Source organism: Ambystoma mexicanum, chromosome 1p (genome assembly GCF_040938575.1).
Source record: "Ambystoma mexicanum isolate Mex_15411 chromosome 1p, UKY_AmexF1_1, whole genome shotgun sequence".
NCBI lineage: Eukaryota > Metazoa > Chordata > Amphibia > Caudata > Ambystomatidae > Ambystoma > Ambystoma mexicanum.
The window spans coordinates 191,584,074-191,603,906 of NC_090921.1; the positions used below are offsets into that span (position 1 = coordinate 191,584,074).

The window sequence follows — 19,833 nt, forward strand, 5'->3', positions numbered from 1 at the left end:
AAACGATAGTAGGCAGTATATCATTAAAATAAAAGAGGACATGGATATACTGCAACAGGAAATGACAGACCAGGATACCAGAATTCTGGCTTTGCAGAAGGAGCACCAAGACAGTTTGGACTCCTTACTGCAGAGCCAGAAAAAGCTGGAGCAACAGATCAATTTCACCAGGGCATGCACAGAGCAGGTAGCCACCCTGCAAATCCAACTAGACAGAGAGAAAGAGGAAAGCAATAAATTGATTTTGAAAGACCTGGATACCCAGGCAGAGTTTGATGAAGAACACCAGAAAGCTGGTGCCTTCCAAAGGCAAAGGGACAACCTGGCGGCACAGATGCAGGCTCTTAGTCAGGAAAGGGATACCTTAGGCCAGGAAGTCTGCCACTTAAAAAGGAAAATGGAAGAAAATCACCTGCCCCCCCAGGGACTGGGTGACCTCCAAAAAGAACACCAGAACTTGTTAGAGCACACCAGGAGGGTGGAGGAGGCTCTGGCAAGAAAGGAGCAGGCCAGTAGGGATGGGACTGAGGAGGTAACCCTCCTGCAGCAGAGACTGGCCCAGTACTCCAGGACCAATCAGGAGGCACAGAGAGAAAATGAGGCTCTCTGTCAGCACAATGATAGGCTCCAGCAACAGGTAGCCATGCAGGAGAGACTGATAGTCTAGTAAGGCCTTAACTGAGGAACTGAAAGCGCAGGCTCTTGCATCGCAACAGGAAGCAGGGGCGGATAGAGATGAGGTTCGCTGGGAAAGAGAAACTCCTGAGCTTAACCTCAGGAGCCCTAGTACCAGAGGCCTTCATCTCTCCCAGTCCCTGGACTCTGCCACCCCCATTTCCCCTCGCGCACATGAGCCCAGGGCCACGGGGATGGCAGATTACTATCCAGCTAGAAGTATGGGGCTCATAGGCCAGTACCTCCCAGGAATGGATGGGCAGGCATCCGGGTATGGGCAACCAAGCACAGTGCAATTTAGTGGGGAACCCCAGGAGAGTAGGCCCATTAAGGGCATCCTGAAAACCTCTGCCCAGTTAGGTCAATGGGGGGATACCCAGCAAATCCTGGTAGCAAGGAGGGATCTGAAGACTCCTCTGAGCGTCACAGGACACAGGAGACCAGGTCCCCACATTCTGCCAGCCATTCCCAGGCTCGCAGAATCCGGGAAAACCTGGAAGATCAGACGGGCACCTCTGGGAGCAGCGCTTCTGAGTCGGAGGATGAATGGACATGGGTTACCCGAACCAAAAAGGCCAATAAGGCAAAAAGGGCCTTGCTTAAGGACCCATTGAAACAAATAAAGGCAATAAGGAGTGTCATCACGCCTTATCATAAGAACGCCAAGTATTCTGTTTGGGAACACTTGGAGCTTTATGAGCAAATGATGGAGACTTTCCATTTGAAGGACAGCCAAAGCTGTATTCAATATGTAAAGTGGACCTTCTCACCAGAATACTCCAGTTTCTTTGCGGGGCTGGAGGATCAAAACCATTCAAGGTGGTCCACATACAGGGCGGCCATCTTGAAACATTTTTCTGTGCACAGAAATCCTCAAGAGGCTCGCAAGGCAGCCTACAATTTGCAATGTGGGGAGGATCAGGCCCCACAAGAGTTGTGCAAGAATTAAAGCGTGTTTTTGCGCAGACCACCAGAAGGGAGCGCACAGATAGCAGAGAATTTATCAATACGTTTTTCCATGCCTTACCCAAATACATAATGACCCAGCTCGTGAGAGATTTTCATGAGAAAAGATCTTTAGACTGGGTCATTGAACAGGCTACCTGGATCTATGAGGTGCAGAAGCCCATCGAAAATAAAAATAATGCACAGAAAAACCCCAAAACCAACAGCACCCCTGCTGCTGCCAAGGTGGCAGAGGTAAAGGTTGCCCCCGTTTTAGATTTGGAGATGGGGGGCCTAAAAACCTGCCTGCACCAAATAATTCACAGCCCAGAAGGCCCTCGGGCCAGTCACAGACAGGAAGTCGAGGAGGTAGTCCCACAAATGGGGTCCCCCGCTCCCCTGACTATGTAAGTCCCCGCTACAAGGGAAACTGACCAATCCTGGGTTATGTGTGGACTCCTCCAGCCCAAGGGGGGGGATCCAGCCAAGCACCTAACCCAGGGAACTTCCCTCCCAACTTCCCACAGGAGGGCAGAAATTCTCCAAATCCTGGGCAGAACTTTTTCCCCAGGTATCCACCCAATTTCCAGCCCCAAAATCATCCATCCTTCTTTTCCCAATTCCCTGAGCCGAGACAACCTAATCCGGGAGAGGGGAGGCCAAGGGTGGAGGGGTACCCGAATCTTCCCAACCTAGGGTATTACCAGAGAAGGGATAGCTACCCTTCCCGGGATCAGCCCAGGATAGAAAATAGAGCTCCGTATCAGCCTGAGCAGGTTTCACAACTTGAGCGCCAGGTCCAAAATATGGCACGGGATCTGGGTCACATACTGAGGGCTCAACAGAACCCTCAGATGAGCATGCCACCGCAGAATGCCCCAAACTCTGGACCTGGTGCTCCAGAACAATGACGGGGCAGCACCCCGATAACCCACCGGTTCCCGGGGAGGAGGCACAAGGGGAAGGAGGGTGTAAAGCCTTGGAGGAAGCTTCCTTCCCAACTTGTAAACAGCCCCTGGAAAACCAGGAACCGGAAACAAAATCTGCCCCTGAAAGCCTGCCTCCCAAGGAGCAGAGGGGGGGTAGGAGAAACAAAGGACCCAAACAGACCCACCTTGTGGAGGAGGTACAGATCTTCCAATTTGAGGGAGAGGAATCCTCAGAGGATCCTGGGAAAAGGATCTTCTCCTTTAGAGATGGGGAACTCCTCCCAAAGAAAAATGGGTCCCAAGGGATGCCAATTCAGACTGGGGAGATGTGGAGACTGAGCTACCGCCGCCCATCATCTCATCCCAGAACCCACAATACCGAAATCCCCTGGTTCAAACCCATCCTGGTGACTGCCTCCAAAAAAGGGGGGGGCGGCCCAGAACCGGAACCAGGGGAACCCATAATGGCTCTGATCTCCAGTTGCCAACTTTTTCTTTCAGATTCCCCAGGCTCTCCACAGAATTCTGCCCAAATCTTTTCGCTAGCAATGTCCAAAACCAGAAAGTTAGCCCACCAGTTGTCCAAAAATGTGCATTATCTGTGCCCCCTTGAGGATAAGGAGGGAAGATATTATGCCCCGGTACAAGTACAGGGGCAGGGTACAATTTCGGCACTGGTGGACACTGGATCCCAAGCTACCCTTCTGTCCAAAAGGGCCTTTGATGAACTAAATGCAGGAAGGGGGGAGAATTACCATATTCCTCTCACCTCTCTTCCTGGACAACAGCAGAACTTTGACGGGAAGGAAATTCATGTCGAGGGGACTGCAGATTTGGACATCAAAATTGGGCGACACAAGGTGAAACACCCGGTCATAGTAGTGACTACAGAGGGCACCCCTTGTTTACTAGGGAATGACCTCCTGAGAAGGTTGTCACCCCTAATAAATTGCGTAAACAACGTCCTCTGGACCCAGACTAGTCGACCAATAAAATTAAAACAAAGTGTCAACCATGTTAGTTTAAACGGCACCTGCCACATGGTTGAACAAAAATCGGACCAAGTAGAATTTCACTTCCAGAACAACCAAATTCCAGACGTGACAGTAATTGCAGTAGGACAACAGACTGGTGATGGGGGGGGTCCTCTCTATTTCTGAAAATCAACCTTCCTTCCAGTTTAAGGTGGTATTCCACACTGGAAGGAAACACTCTGAAATTCTTTACCAATCCACAATCAGACACTCCCACTCCTATAGTCCAGAAAGATGTGAAATCAGCTCAGAGCCTGGCTGATATTCAGCAAATTGGAGAACAGTTGTTCATCCCTGTTCAGTTAAATGATGGGAAGGACTCTGTTCTCGCTCGAGTGTGTGTGAACAACGGTAAGAGCTTCATCAGCGAGGCCATGTTCCGCCAACTCCCACAAGATCCAGCCATTCCCACATTCAAACTGATAGACAAATGGGAAATGGACCTGGAAGCACCTAATTCCAAACATCTCCTGCCAAGCAGGTGTATGCTCAAAATCTCCATTGGTAACAAGAGCATAGTCCATAATTGTTGGGTCGTGCGAGACGTCACTGCCACCTTTTACTTAGGCAGTGACATTCTCAATCGCTTTGCCATTAGTTTGGACCTAATAAACTTCAAAGCTTGGTCCCGATTAGCAGATAATCCCATGGGCTTTGATGATTCAGAAAAAGCATTTAGGTCAGTTCAATTGCTACCTTATGCAGTTGAAATTCAGATTAAAGAGGAAGTCACCATCCCAGAAAGGACCCGACAATTCTTCCTGGCAGTGAAAGTTAAAAGAGGACAAAAATTGAAAAACCCTGATGCTTATATTCATCTAAATGCTTCTCTCCAACAGCAAGGGTTGGGGGTAAACCCAACACCATTAGTCAACATAGAACATGAGACACCATTCCAATAGAGGTGGATAACAGCGACTTAAAGAGTATTACTCTAGCCGCAGGCACCATTATTGGAATGGCGGTTGATGACCGACATTTCTCCATTGATTTAGGAAATGAACTGTTAGGACCGATCCCCAAGGACAGTTTTGACAGTGACAGTGAAGACAACACAACACCAGACAGGATTTTCACCCGGCACGGGGGTAACTTTCTGGTGTACACTTCTTGCCCTTATGGTGAGGAAGATGTGACTTGTGTCTTCGGGAGGGATGAGGTGAGTTTCCAGGTCCATGAGGGCTGCCTTTCCCACCTGAAGCCTCCAGTCCAAATCAGCACTCTGACCAGGGACTTCTCCACCCAGCTGGAGGAGGCCGCTGAGATAGCAAAACCAGAAGTCTTTCCAGGCTTCAGGCAGATGGTGGAAGAGAGAGTCAACCTAGCTGATGCCTGTGTGACTCTGGAACAGAAGCAAAAGTTGAAACAAGTTTTCTTGGATTTCCAAGATCTCTTTGCTGTAGACTCATATGCCTGTGGTCGCACCGACATCCACACCACAACAATTCCCACGGACCCTGGACTGACTCCAGTGTTTGTGAAGCAATATCGTTTGCCTCTCGCATCCATGGAGTCCCTTACTGAAATAATTAAGAACCTTGAGTCCCGGGGAATAATCCGTCCAGTACACAGCACCTTCAATAATCCGGTGCTGGGAATATTGAAGCCAAACGGCCAGTGGAGACTCTGCGCCGACCTTAGGGAGCTCAACAAACGGGTCCATACTTCCTGATGGCCTCTGCCCTACATTGACCAAGGGCTGGCCCAGATTCAGGGGTCACATGTATTCACTGCAATAGACCTGACCAATGGATACTGGACCGTGCCTGTCAGTAGGGAGGACCAATACAAACTGGCTTTTACCTTTGGGGGCCAGCAGTACACATGGACCCGGACTCCCTTCGGATACCTCAACTCCGGCAATTAATTCAACATTTTCCTACATAAGGCCATGCCTGACCTGGGTGCGAGGGGTAACCTGGCTTATGTAGATGATGTCCTCATCAAAATTTCATCTGTGGAAGAACACATAGCGGAGATCCGTTATGTTCTGACGCAGTTGAGGGCCGCCGGAGCAAAACTTTCCTTCCAGAAAGCACAGTGGTGTAGAACCTGTGTTAATTTCTTGGGGCATGAGATTACTCCTCAGGACCTCTGTCCCCAAGAAAAGAAAGTGGAAGCAATTCAGAAGCTGAAAGACCTCACAACTCTGCGGGAACTAAGGAGCCTCCTTGGACTGACTAATTACAGCAGAAAGTTCATTGAAGGCTACGCAGAGATCACTAGACCCCTGATTCATCTCTTGAAGGAGGGGGTCAAGTGGGAATGGGGTCCAGAACAATCCGAGGCGGTAAGACCACTCAAAAGAAGCCTCTCACAAGCGCCTTGCCTAGCTTACCCTGTCAAAAACAAGGAGTTCTTCCTGGAGACAGGGTTCTCTAATACGTGCTTGACGGCAGTATTATGCCAAAAGAATGACAAGGTCATTAAAGTAATCTCCTATGCGAGCAAAACTTTATCCTCTGTGGAGGAAAAATTCAACGATTGTGAGAAGGCACTCCTGGCAACGGTGTGGACATTGAAGAATTACTGCCCGTTCATCCAGGGGGAACGCATCATAGTGGAGACTCCACACCAGCCTCTGCAATACCTCCAAAGTGACAGAATCGGGGCCGGAAATGTGAGTAATTCCCGAATTACTTCCTGGATTCTGTCAATGCAAGGCTTTCCTGTAGAGGTCAGATACGGCCAAAACGAGAAGAGTCCCCTCGCGCAAGGTCTGGCTGACTTGCATGATTGTGCCAGAGAAAACTGTCTCGAGGACGAAAGTCTAAAAACCAAGGACAACATGGAAGCATACCTTAATTCCCCACACAAAGTCTTTGAAGAAAAGTGTGAGGGAATGCCCACTATCTATGTGGATGGATGCTCTTACCATGTTGACAACAACGGGGAGAAAGAACTGGTGGCCGGCGTAGGGAATGCATGGGTGAGGGAGTTTCCAGAACCCTCCGCTGGATACAAAATTGGTCCCCGAAGTAGTCAGGTGGGAGAATTGATGGCGGTGCATCAGGCCATCCTCACTGCTGTCCAACATCAACTCCACAAACTGGTCATAATCACAGATTCGGATTATGTACGGAACGGGTTCGTGGAGCACCTGGTTAATTGGAAAACCAGAGGCATGTTATGTGCTAATAACAAACCCTTGAAACATGGGAAGTTAATCCAAAACATTGATGATCTGGTCACATCGAATGGGATGACCATCTACTGGAAAAAGATCAAGGGTCATTCCAAAGTAGAGGGACCAGACAAAACTGGAAATGACTTAGCTGATCAGCTGGCCAAAACCGGGGCCATCCAAGGGGATCTAATAGAAATAGAGTCCCTGTTGGGGGAAATCCGGGTCACTGCTATCACTAGGCCCCAGACAAATGCTCACAATGATCTTTCAACTGCCCAATGGAGTAAGGAGACCCCTGATGCTGATTTAATTACAGCTCAGAAGGGGGATCCAATTATTGGTAAGTTTTACCAACACCTTGAGGACCCTGAGAACTTTCCCCTGACGGATACCGATTACATTGGGAAAGAGGACCTAAGAGTGTTGATGAAATGTCCAAAAATGTTCTGAATACAAGACGGTTTGCTGGTAAGGAAATCCAAAGCTGGCCACGATCAGTGGGTGGTTCCTACCTCATTCCGAAGCCTGAGAGTCACGCCCATGATGCGGCCACCGCCGGTCATAGGGGATTTCACACAACACTGGAAATCTTAAGAGAGGTTGCATACTGGCCACACATGGGGCAGGACCTCGACCAATACTTAAAGGGGTGTCTTGTGTGTGCACAAATTCAGCCATCATCCCTCACACACATCGACTTTGTAGGCCCCGTGATTCGCTCGTCTAGAGGAAACAAGTACATGTTGACATTACATGCTTGTTTACCAAGTGGGTGGAATGTCTCCCAGCCCCAAATTGCAAGGCAGAAACAGCAGCTGCCCTGATGATTAACCACATCTTTTCCCGTTTTGGTCTACCTCAAAGGATTGAGTCAGACAGAGGTAGCCACTTCACCAGTGAAGTAATGACAAAGATGTGGGAGATACTGGGGGTCAAAAGAAAGCTACATATTGCTTACCGACCAGCTTCTTCTGGGGCAGTAGAGAGATACAACCGAACCATTGTGAGCATCTTAAAAAAGTTTGTGGCAGATTCTGGGCCAAGTTGGGATATCCGATTACCTCTGGTCCTAATGGCCATCAGATCTACCCCTTCATCAGCAACTAAAATGCCACCATTTGAGTTGATGACTGGACGCAAGATGGTGCTTCCCCAGCATTTGCTCTACAGGACTCAAGAGCAGACACTGATAAATGCCTCCACAACTCATGAGTATGTGGAGAATTTAAGGAAACACCTTCAGCATGCTTTTGCCTATGCTCAGCGGAATCTAGAAAGATCAGCTGATAGCATGAAAACCCACTACGACCTGAAGACCACCAGGAAGGAATATACTGTGGGGGACCGGTTCTATCTATACAATTTCCAAAGGAACCAGGCCAAACAGCGAAAATGTTTGCCTACATGGAAGGGACCGTTTGAAATTATAGACAAAATCTCCCCTGTGGCCTACAAGATCCGCATCCCCAAAGGCAGTTTGGCAGAGGGGGAAGACAAGTGGGTACATATAAATTAGCTAAAGTGTTGCCATCCCAGGCACACTCTGCAACAACTGGAGGAGTCCTCTGCAATACCAGAGGGGACCGCTCCAGAGTAATTCAATTCCAACCCTAAAATATCCCACATATAGTCTCTAAAATATTATTATTTGGAAAAAAAATGTCTTATAATTGTATCTTGTTTTGGTTAGACTGACCAAGGAGGACGACCGGGGACCGGGAGCAGAGACCCGAAGGGCCCGGGGTACCGCCCAATCCTCCCATCAGGACCAGCAAGGAGAACTGATTGATCGACTGGAGGGAGGAAAAGATGCTGAACTGTGCCATCTATGGAATTGGAAGAAGAGGAGGCTAACATCCCAGATCTTGCGAGTTCCATCAGTGAAAGGACAGAATGGCCATCGCAAGAGGGGGGGCTTGTGGGATTTTTTTACCCATGCATCCAAGCCCTACCATAAAACTGTGCAGTACTGGCATGGAAAACATCATGATGGCCAGAACTCCCCAGAGAGTGCACAGGGAAAACATGAAGAATAGGCTGCCACCCATTTTTGCCTATGTTGTGAGCACAGGAGGGCACTGCCTAAAACCACCATTCGGCTACACACACAGTAGCCTGAAACCATTGGGAATGGCAATGCTGATTGCCAAAAAGCAACTCAGAACTGTGGGGAATTCATTTTCTTAATCCCAAAAATGGTTGCAATACCGGTACTCACCACTATCAGAAAGCCGGCGATTTAAAACCACCAGACTTTTGTGTAAAACTGAACAAATGAAACAAAACCAGGCCAAGGAAAGACTTGCTAAGAGGTGGATACAATGTAAAACTATATTCTGAAATGACTTGAAGGAAGTAATTATTTAACGTATATGTAAAAATTGTAAGTTTGATTTAAACTGGGAACAAAAAAGTGACATTTAGCTGAAACCTGGCTTAATGAAGCTGAATTCTGCCTGACAACTACCCCCGACAGGAGAAACCTGCTCAGCCACTCTTCCCAGGCCTAGCTGCATCCTGCTTCCCCACGAAAAGGAGTTGACACCTCTCTGATTAGATTAGGGGTGGAGCACCTGGGAACTGGAAGGGACCGAACAATGCAACTTCCTTGACTCAGGCAAATGTTATATTGGGGGCGTCGTAAAATAGCTTCCTCTTGGGAGATACTGAGGGGCAGCTGTGCCTCTGTGAACAAGCTGGCTTGGGGGAAGTGGATAAACCAGTTATTCCACCATGTGATGTGGGAAGCCACACCCCTTTTTGACCAGAGCATAATTTTAAAAAGATAGATAACTCATAGTGCGGACTTGTCAGAATTATATAAGTAATATCATTATTCTTGGGATTTTTCTGTGCACGTTTTAAGAGGTGTTAGGACCCTGTGGTGTTTTCTGGGGGGTTTCTAGCGGAAAATAGGGTCTCACTCCAAATGTCTGCATGTTAAAAATCTGACACTTTATCATCTGTAACCCATATCCCTGGTGCACATTTGTGGAAAATCTGGAAAGGTTTAGAGGTCGTTATCTGGATGAAAAGGGGAGAATTCTGTCATCAGTGGACACGACATCGTACAAAGACAGGGATCGGATGGTTTGGTGCTACAGAGAATATGTTAACTGGACCTATAATATTAGAAAAATGGTACATAGATAAATATGTATTTGGGTCAGAAATAGATTTGTGTGCAAATTGACCAGGGGAGGATCCTCTGACCCATAAACAGACCTCATCATGATGACAATCCATTTCCATCCCCCAATCATGGGAGAGGGGAGAATTGGGCCAATGACAAGTAGAGAGGGGCAGGCTTAGCTAGGCCCAGGCACACACCCATTTTCAAAACACATAAAAAGAGACTGCTGGGACAGGTAGAGACATTCAATTCCATTTGCTGCGGAGCATGCTGACCAACGACTTCACATCCAGAGATCCAGACTTCAAATCCATCAATCTCCAGAACCTGTAGCAGAAATTAACTCCAGAATTTGTAGCAGAGAGGCCTGAATCCACCAGCTGAATCCTCTTCAGCAGGCCTCAAAACCAACCAAACTATTCAACAGCCGGGCGAGCTGTTTGAATTTTTGCCAAGAATTTTTGCAAGAACCTGTAGCAGTATCCAGAAAGCAGTGCTGTATCCGGAACCCGAGAGAACCACAAACCAGACCGTTGTGAGCAGATCCGGTGCTTGACAGACCCAGAGAGCAGAGCTGACCCAGATAGCCGGGTCTTCAGAACCACCCGCCGGAAGTCCCGTCCAACCTGACCAGCCCGTGACGAGGCCTATTTCAAATTGATATTGTGAGTACCTAGCAGAACTGTGCAGAACCAATCTCTTAGTTAACATAATCTAATCCAAACTATTTTAACCTAAGTAGAACAGCCTCCTAGAAATCGTGTCATCTGTCATTTTTAAAGCTGCACAACTGTCACCTGTCAATTCTGCAGCTGCAAGCTGTCACCTGTCATTTTGAGTTTTACTTTAAATCCGAAAATCTACCTTTATTAAATCGTCCGTATCTCTTGAACCGTTTGGGCTAGGAACGATATTTAATTTTAAAGCTGTGATTCTAGGCTTTCCAACGAACCTTATACTTTTTCGGCAATCACGATTTACGCACTTGCGAAATTTAGCACGATTTGCGATTTTGGCTCAATTTCTCCACTTGTCAAAATAGCAGCTCCATTCTTTCTTTTGTTAAAATCCGTTGCAACTTGGTAATAAGTCATAGAGCATTGCTAAAGTGAGCCTGAACTAATACCAACATGCATATCCCACTCACCCTAAATCTCTAGAGGGAATTAAAATCAGTGGCACATTTTCCCATCCATTGCCATCACATTTAAAAAGCATTTTGGACCTGTGTTTCAAACTCCTACCTGTTTCCTCTAAGCTTGCTGGGGGAACTGGAACTGTGTATTGCATTATAAAGTGTGATTTGTTGGGATTCTTGAAGACTGTGTGCTCTCCTTCCATTTCTTGTATTGCATAGGGGGGGGAGTGAATTGTCAAAAGAAAAAGTGATCATATTACCTTTTGCTAAAATCATAACAAGTTATTTCTGTACTGCATTTTATTCCACCTTGCATTTCCTTGAAACCATCAAGCATTTTCAGCTACCTCATCCGCTACACTACTCCTAAGTAACCAAATCAGTGTACCCCTGTAACATTATCCATTGTTGATCACGGTCATATTCACAAGTGTAATATCCATTATCAATTTATTTATAGAAGTGTGATATATATATATATATATATATATATAGTTTAATTTTTCAAATAAACCTTTCAATTTGCAAAACAAACCTACTCCTTGGCTCAGTGGGGTCAGGGGTATTCTAGGAGGGGGTTGTTATACAAGAGTTGTCATCCAGAGTACTGAACTGGACATAAAATACATCAATAAGGGTTTTCCTCAGCATCCCAGACTATGCATTGACTTAGCTGTAGTGTTGATTGAATATCGCTTACAACCCTCTGTGGAACCTCTAGCACTTACCCTTTTTCCCTGCCCCTTCTCTCTCTCTCTGCACTTGTACGATCCAAATGTTCACAAGGCCTAGTAGGATCATTGGTGTATTGTATTTTGCTCATCACTGTTCTCACATTACATTGTCTTGATGTTCCCTTGTTGCCTTCCTTTTGCCCTGTGGGCATTTTGGAACACAATGTCTTGATGTATAAATAAGCTCCTTACATATGCTAAATAAATAAACTACATGTGCGATGTCACAAACATCTTTATTTATAAGACATTGATTAAAAGGTCTCAGACAGGGTTCCTCTTCCTGTTTGAGAATACACACAGCTGTGTAAATAAAAGAAATGTAGTATATGGAATAATGTGTGTATATATATATATCTCCATGTTAACAATATTGTCTCATCCTATATCTATTTTGAAAATACATTGATATATTTTAAAAACTCGATACATCGCCCAGCTTTATGTGTTGGGCTTGGTTGAGGAACCCAGGCCTCAATGCGACGGCTGCTTCTATTATGTAATGTTGGTGGGGAGCCATCTTTAATCTTTGTGGGCTTCTTCTTCGGAATTTTCACTCAGATATAAATAGAGGACTGAATCCTGGCACCATTCACAAAGCCAGCTGTGTATAAATCTGAGCCCGTGGCCTTGGAATCTGAGGCTTGCAGATCCATATCATTATCGCAGCATTTCCCTCCATAGGAGGACCCGTGCCTGACTGCACAACTCTTCCCATTTATATTGGTGCTTCTGGTAGGTTCACCCCATAAAGAGAGCAGGATTGACACCCCTAAAATAAATTTAAAAAATGCCACCAACCAGTGAACCTTCCACAGTCAGCTTTGCAATGTTAACTCTTGTAGAGAAAACAGGACAAATGATGAATGCTGGCCCTTAAAGACATCGGGTCTCTTGTAAGCACCAGCAAACTTTGCGTCTCTGATGGGTCTTAAGAAAGAGGATTGGTCAGTGAAAACACTGTAAGCCAGTCAGGATAAAGTACAGGAATAACACGGCACAGTGACCTAGAAGGACATGTCTCAAAAGGACGAAACATGCTGTATATCTGTAGGTGTATTCTGCATGTGTAATAAATCTAAGGCGCTCTGCTATAGGAACAGACTTTACTCTAATGCTTTGCTCTCATAGCTATATGGCTTCAATACACACTTTCTAGACGTTGGTCAACTGGGAGGAGGCTTTGAAAAAATGCATGTGATTTTGAAAGCCAAGACATGAAATGTTTGTGCGGGGTTCCTAGTGAGACAACGGAAAGGGACCTAGGCCATACACCAACATAGACCACAAACTACCACCAATCTGGAACCATTTGCTGTCCTGCATAAAGGCTCTCATTAATGCTGCTAAACTAAAAGGGTTCTTTTTGGCATCATGTACCTTTTCTTGTGCGATCTCCTTAATGTCTAACCTCAGTGCTTGCTTACCTTTACATCCACTTTAAATTTAGCTTAAGGCTATCTCCATGGTCTATACGCCTTTTCCGTTCTTGATCCTCTGCAATGACATTGGGCATGTGATTACCTTTTGCTCATCTGTTCTCTTTCTGTAAAGCCAAGGTCTGATTATTATAACAGTCAGATCTACAGCATTTAGAAACCAGACTTAACCTCACTTGAAGTTGGTGATCACTTATTTTAGTGGCCTTGCCAATGCCTGATGTGACCCTTGCAACTGCCGTATCTCTGCTTTGTCATATGTAGTCGGGAATATTAGGTATTGCTCAATGTGGTGTGCCTTGCACTAGTCTGTAGTTTACTCCAGTAGTCAAAGTATGGGATAATTGCACTGTTCTACCCCTGCTTATTCTTAGTTTTTTTGATTTCTTGCAGCAACTAATGGGCCCCCGGTGATGGTGAAGAAGGAGAAGGAAATAGATGGCCTGGAGAAAAAGGAAGCTAAAGGTGGAGAGGTCATCTGCATAGATGACTAAACGAGTCCCTTTCTAAGACTTCACTCCATAACACCCTTTGCAAGGATTCCCTTCCATGGCCTTATGGACCGACGCCTTCAGCGGAGTGGACAGGGCAGATGTCCTCCAAATCTACAGGCTCTTGGCTTTCGGTATCTTGGGAGCTTTTGTGACACCCATCGGCATTGGTTTCTCAGCAGAGCAACAAATGGCAACCATGTGAAGGTGCCATTGTCCAAATCCTGCAATGCGGATTGACAAGAAGCCACCATTTCATGGAACGAATTGAGACCAAGTTACAATTGCACTGACCAAAACAGACAGTGTTAAGTTGAAAACATGTTCAATATCAGGAAGCAAAAGGAAGATGAGTAGTGGTCAAGTCTGTGTCTGCTAAGCTGTTTTCATAATGCTTTCTATGATGTTTATAACTTGCTATCCAGGACTGTTATCATTAGACAATACTTCAGCAGAGTCCAAGTTATGCACTTCACACGGTGCCCTGCAACTGTTGCTTGATAAAGTCTTGGTTAGTGACAAGGCGAGGAACTAGCAACAGGAAGAGAACATATGGAGTCAGGCAGGATTTTAAGTCCTTCCCTCCATCATTGTAGATCAAAGTGATAGGTTTTGCCACCGGTTAGCTTGTGCTGCTTTTACATTGTGAAACAATGGTAATCAGGACATGGGAGATTGTAAATTGGGCTTTTACCACCTCTGGTGGTCAGAATTCGTTTTTTTTGTTTGTGACATGATTCGCTCTTCAGCAGACCTATAAACAGTTGTTCTAACTCTTTGAGTATGGAACTCCTTTTCCTGTGTTTGGCAGGCTATACCGTTGTTGTTTTATCTGTCATAAAAGCATAGAAGTGATGCTTCTTTCATATCCCTCTCCTCACCTTCTTGACATGCAGGTTTTTCCAAATTGGTGGGCAAACAAAAATGTAACTTTTTTTTAAATCGTATCACGTTACTCAATAAATCCCTACTCCTCGATCTTCTTGTTAATCCAGCTATACCTCAAGCAAAGACACCCTTGTATAGACCAGGTACTGACACTTGCTGTAATTAATGGGCTATAAAAAAAGCATGCAGTTTTTTTATGTGTTGCCTTATATCGACATTGGCATTTTACCAGACAAAGAAACTGAGACACAAAGAGATTTCTCCAGAATCAAGATTTGGTCGCGCTAGGAAGTATGGAGTAGAATGTAAAATGGGCCGTAGTCCAAATCTGTAACCAGTTTTTACAATTTTACCCAGCCATCATTTCACCATAGTGTCTGTATCTTAACAGTGGTTGATAGACCACTGCAGGCAGCAACCTTGGTCCCACTTTTCAGTTTGATCTCTGTAGACAATAAATAGCAATTCAAAATAGAGCACACCCCAACCTGTCTGGCACACAATGCAATATGTCAAATCCCCAACTAGTCAACCTCATGTTATTACTCATCCAATAATGCTTAGCAGCTTCAAAAAAGAATGGCATGAGCACGTGTTTTTTATGGGAGGTAATGTCCTCAGCAGTGATGTCACATTAGGAGCAAACACCCATGCTTTTATCCCTGGCTGTACTCCATTGTTGATGTTTTTAAGAAGTACACTTGGGTTTTGTGGACAGAAGATACCCTATGTCTTTTGCCACTGCTTAGGATCATCATGTTCCTTGCCTTCAAGAGTTCAAAGGTGGGCAGCAAAACCTTCATAAGGGAACCTTGGAATCAAGAAGCAAGATGCCCTCTATAATGAGCCTCTCCTGCCTATGTCCTTCCTCATTAAACACCACCTATAACTATAAAGACTGTGCTGGCCTACGTTCCGATAAAATTGCTAATTGCTAGTCTAGGCAACACTGTTCGATAAGCAGCGCTTTGATACATTCTTCTCCCAAGGAAAGTTACAAAAGCAGAAAAATCAATTTTGAAATCCTGCCAAGCAAAATATTGCATTTGGGCCTGGTTTGTAGATGCTGAATGTGAGTAAAGAATAAGTACATCATGAACCTGCTTTTGATATTGGCAATGCCAGTATGAATAGAACCCCTCAATATGGAAGCACGTTTTTTGAAATTGACGCTCCCTCTGAATCTTCATCCCCACAAAATTCTGATTTCCAAGCATTCTTGTGCAATATCACACCATAGTGCTGATGTCTCTGTATAATCACCATAAGAAATCATCTAGGCTTCTCAAAACAATGTGGATCTGCTGCTGGTAATTCAGGTTGTTGTATTTTGGCATTCATCAGCATACCTGCATTCCAGAAACATCCCGAAAATAATTGAACTTCAAAAATGGCTAATTTATGGTTATACCTTCTGGGCTAAAATCAAAATGCTCCATGTCCCATAGTGCAAACGTCGCTTCTTATGTTTTAACGTCTGCCAAGGACAATGTAATGTAACGTAAAGTGGTCTTTTATAGTGCTAATCTGCCAATTGTTGGTGGCCTCATGGCGCTAATGTAACTCCTTCCCTCGTCCGTGTTCTTTCATGTTGGCTCAGGGAAAAACATATGTTTATCTTTAGAAGCCTTTGTTAGGGCCGTAAAAGGTCCTGGAAAAATAAATTAATTAACAGCAAAATAGAGTTTTTGTCTATCGCTCAAACACATAATTCACAACTGAACATGATAGTTCTGTTAATATGAACTAATGTTTTGGGACATCAAGACAAACATTTTATTAATCTGATAACATTTGTTTTGAAGGGAAAAGAAACTGAGGATTACAAATGAAGACCACATTTACTTGAGAGGTTTTACTTAAAATGAAAATAAAGTTAAGCCCTGGGTCTTGACTCCCTATTCGACACATGCCGCACCATGAAACCAGGATTCAGACCAGATCTGCAGCATGATCTTTTTAGGACTATGTCAATCCCCAAGCACTTATAATACTGTAATTCAGGACATAAACTTTTACCAAAAGTTATTCCTATGTCTTGCGCTCTTTTTCTGTGTTGTACATATAAATTATGCTTTTTGTTTGGAAAAGGTTCCTGTTTTTTGCATTTTATTTCTTAAATGGATTTCTATTCTTTTATGATTAACTGAACTAAGTGAAAACTAAATAAAAATCAGAGAAAGCAATGTGCTGTGATGGAATAAAAATAAGAAACTACGGTGACCAAACACTGTGTGGGGGCTCTCGTTATTTCACTCAGCCCTTATGATGAAAGGACAGTTGTTTTGGATTGCTCGTAACAACAGAATATGCAGTGATAGTAGAAATCCGAGAGCTAGGAAATGATCCCTATAGCCTGTTTCCAGCAACAAGTGCTTCATTCACTGGTGAGCACCTACACTTTATCGTGTCATGTTTATTCTCCAACACAGAACTGTTCTCAGATTTACTGCTGATATGCATACATTCTCTCTGTTGGCCACATAGATGTGACTAATGTACCATACTAGAGAACCAGTATATTGCTCCCTCTTTCTTGCATATGTTTGGTGGCTATCACCTCTGAGAAAGCGGGAACAGAGCAATCTTCACAGCAACTTTTGTTTATCGATTCAAGGCTCTGCACAGTATCTTAAAGACCTCGCCCAGTCATACGTACTCCATACACAGAATGACAAGGACCTTCGGTAGCTTCTTGTCAGCATCGACTAGAGCCTATCACCTGGGCATTTTTGGGCTCCTGATATTCATGAATATTCCCACATCAGATTCTCCATCAGCTCAAAATGGAGCTCTCACCACTGTGCAAAGCTTGAGGCTCCCATAATGTGGCATTCCTCTCAAGGAAAATGTGCTCAGAGGCGACAATCTATATTTAGGCTTATTAGTTTATTTATTGAGTTTTGAGTTGTTAGAGATTGAGTCTTATGTTGCACAGCTTCTGCCATTTCCACTATATCTTGGAGCTTTTGCTCTTGCTGGAGAGACAAGAGGTGTTTGTGAGGAAGTGCCCTTATATGCTACGAGGGTTTATGGATGTGGGTCACCTGATGTGGTCCACATCCATGTGGATGTGGGTTACTGACACCTGCTACATGATGCAGGACACAAGGACAGTGCGGGAAGGATCCCCTAATTTTACCCCACCATTGCCTCTGTATCACAGGGACTTGTCAAAGGTTGCAACCAGCAGAAACTGGCTCCTTCAGGGAGATGAGTTTCCTGAAGTCATCCGTTACTATGTATCCACTATCCCCATCTCAAGACCCTACAATCAGGCCAGACCCATTGGGAAGCCATGTTAGATCTGGGTTTTCCCACATAGGTTAGCAGACTTGGTCCTCCACCGCTGCCGTGCAGAGAGCTGTGAGGAAGAGCAGAACAAAGTCTGCACGGACTACCACGTTTTGAAGCCCCTTCAACATAACGATTGATATTGAGCACAGATACGTAGAAAGAGCCGCAGAACACAGGTGGCTGCAGCAGCAACTCTCTGGCACTCGCACAACCTATAGGGATCCAAGATGTGGGTGGCCTTCATAAATGTTTGTCCTGCAGATCCAGTACCGGCAGGTTCTCGGCTACTGACACAGTAAAGGAACCACATGTTCATTCAGAAATGCCATTCCTTGAAGAGCACACACAACCACTTTCACCTAGGCAGATGGAATGGAAGGCAATCCCCGGAGGCAGGGCAGGAGCCTATATTGGCCGCATGGCTGATCAGAGCAGGGAGGGAGACCGGAGCGCAGAAAGGTGTAGAGAAGGAACTTGTTGGAGGAAAGAGGAGCAGAAAGGACAAGCCTGTTTGGCCTGACGGAAGGGGAGGCGGTCAGAAATGGGAAAGAGATGGCGGTTTGGGGGAGAGAAAAGGTGTTGACTAGGAGTGTCAGAGGAAGAAGTTGGGAACAGCAGAGGCAGGTGGAGGTGTAGACTGAAGTGGCATCGGGGGACAGTTGTGAGGGAGCATTGGAGTGGCTAAGAGAACAAGAGGGGGTGATGCAGAAACGAGAGAAGGAGGTAAAAGAAGAGGAGGTGATGGTGGGAAAACAGGAGGGGCTTGTAAGACAGGTGATGGGGGTGGGTAGACCAGAGGAAAATCTGAAGGAACAGGAGGAGGTGCTTAGAGAAAAGAAAGAGGTGGAGAAAGGGGAAGAGGAGAAAGTAGGGAAACAGGTGATGACCTTTCGGAAAGACGTGTGGGAGACACTTAAGCACCCCAGCGAGTGAACAACTTCAAACCACTCACCTAAACTGTTGACACTATTGAAATCCTGGAACATTCTTTGGTTTATTCTTAGTTGGACGTGACTTGCTGAAACGGGACATCAAGGAGAAACTACACTGCCAAACTAATAAACAGTATGAGATAACTGTGCATGAGTAATGGTCAAACTACATTGTGATGGGTTTGGAATGAAACTCGGACACAGTGGATTCATATTTTAAGACTTAGACATTTATTAAACAAAACAAGTTTGGAGAAATGCCTCTCTGTCCCTGCTATGAGAGGTATCTTCCTTATCAAAACAAAACTAATGGGTCGGTCCTCTGTCAGAATGTCCAAAACAACAAGTCCTGTGTCCAAAGTACTAGCCTCAGCCTCACATTCCAAAATCAAGTCTAAAGTGAAAGGGAAATGTCTTTGGCCTTGAAAAGTGTACAAATGTTCAAAAGAAGAAATGTTTAACTCTGATAAAGTTCCAAGTAAATATAGCTCACTGCTCCGGAGGGTAATTCCCTTCCCCTGGGTTTCTCTTCACTTAATAGCAGTTCTTCGAGTTCCTTTACATCAATAGAATGAACATACAAAGTACTGCCTTGTATACTCTTCTGCCAGGCGTTCTATTCCTCTGGGATATGTTTTATTCACACTCCTTGGTTATCTCTTGTTATATCTTTATTAGGATTCTCTCATATAACATTGTCAAATTTGACCTTTGCCTGGAATGTCCTCTTGCCAGAGCTTGCCTTTTTCATAAACACCTCTTGTTTGCCAATGCCTGGTATACTCTAATGCCAGGGCCTTGTTTGTCTCCAAACCACTTGTTCTCATACAGTTGTTTTCAAATCCTCAAACACTTATGATATATAATGCCTGGTATACTCTCCTGCAAGGTCTTTACACTTATTCTCGTATACCTGTGCCTTGAAATGCCTTGTAAACTCTCCTTCCAGGACTTCTTTTCTGATGTATATTTCTGTAATTTAGGACTGCCTGGTATTCCCAGGCTTTCCTATACTCGCACTGCGCACACTTGCAAACTTGACAGTCTCTTGGTATGGCCCTATTCGGTTTC

The 19,833-nt window shown here is 45.0% G+C and overlaps 1 protein-coding gene across 13 annotated transcripts in view; it reads left to right on the forward strand.

The window, feature by feature from the left end:
* The window catches only part of CHD3 (chromodomain helicase DNA binding protein 3), a 2,755,261-nt gene extending 2,738,500 nt beyond the window's left edge, over positions 1 to 16,761 (forward strand). For all 13 annotated transcript variants that reach the window (XM_069646310.1, XM_069646296.1, XM_069646309.1 and 10 more), the window contains one exon: positions 13,548 to 16,761. In XM_069646310.1, coding sequence (XP_069502411.1) covers positions 13,548 to 13,568 — 21 coding nt within the window. In that variant the 3' untranslated portion in view covers positions 13,569 to 16,761. The remainder of the gene's footprint in view (positions 1 to 13,547) is intronic.
* Positions 16,762 to 19,833: the final 3,072 nt, after the last annotated feature.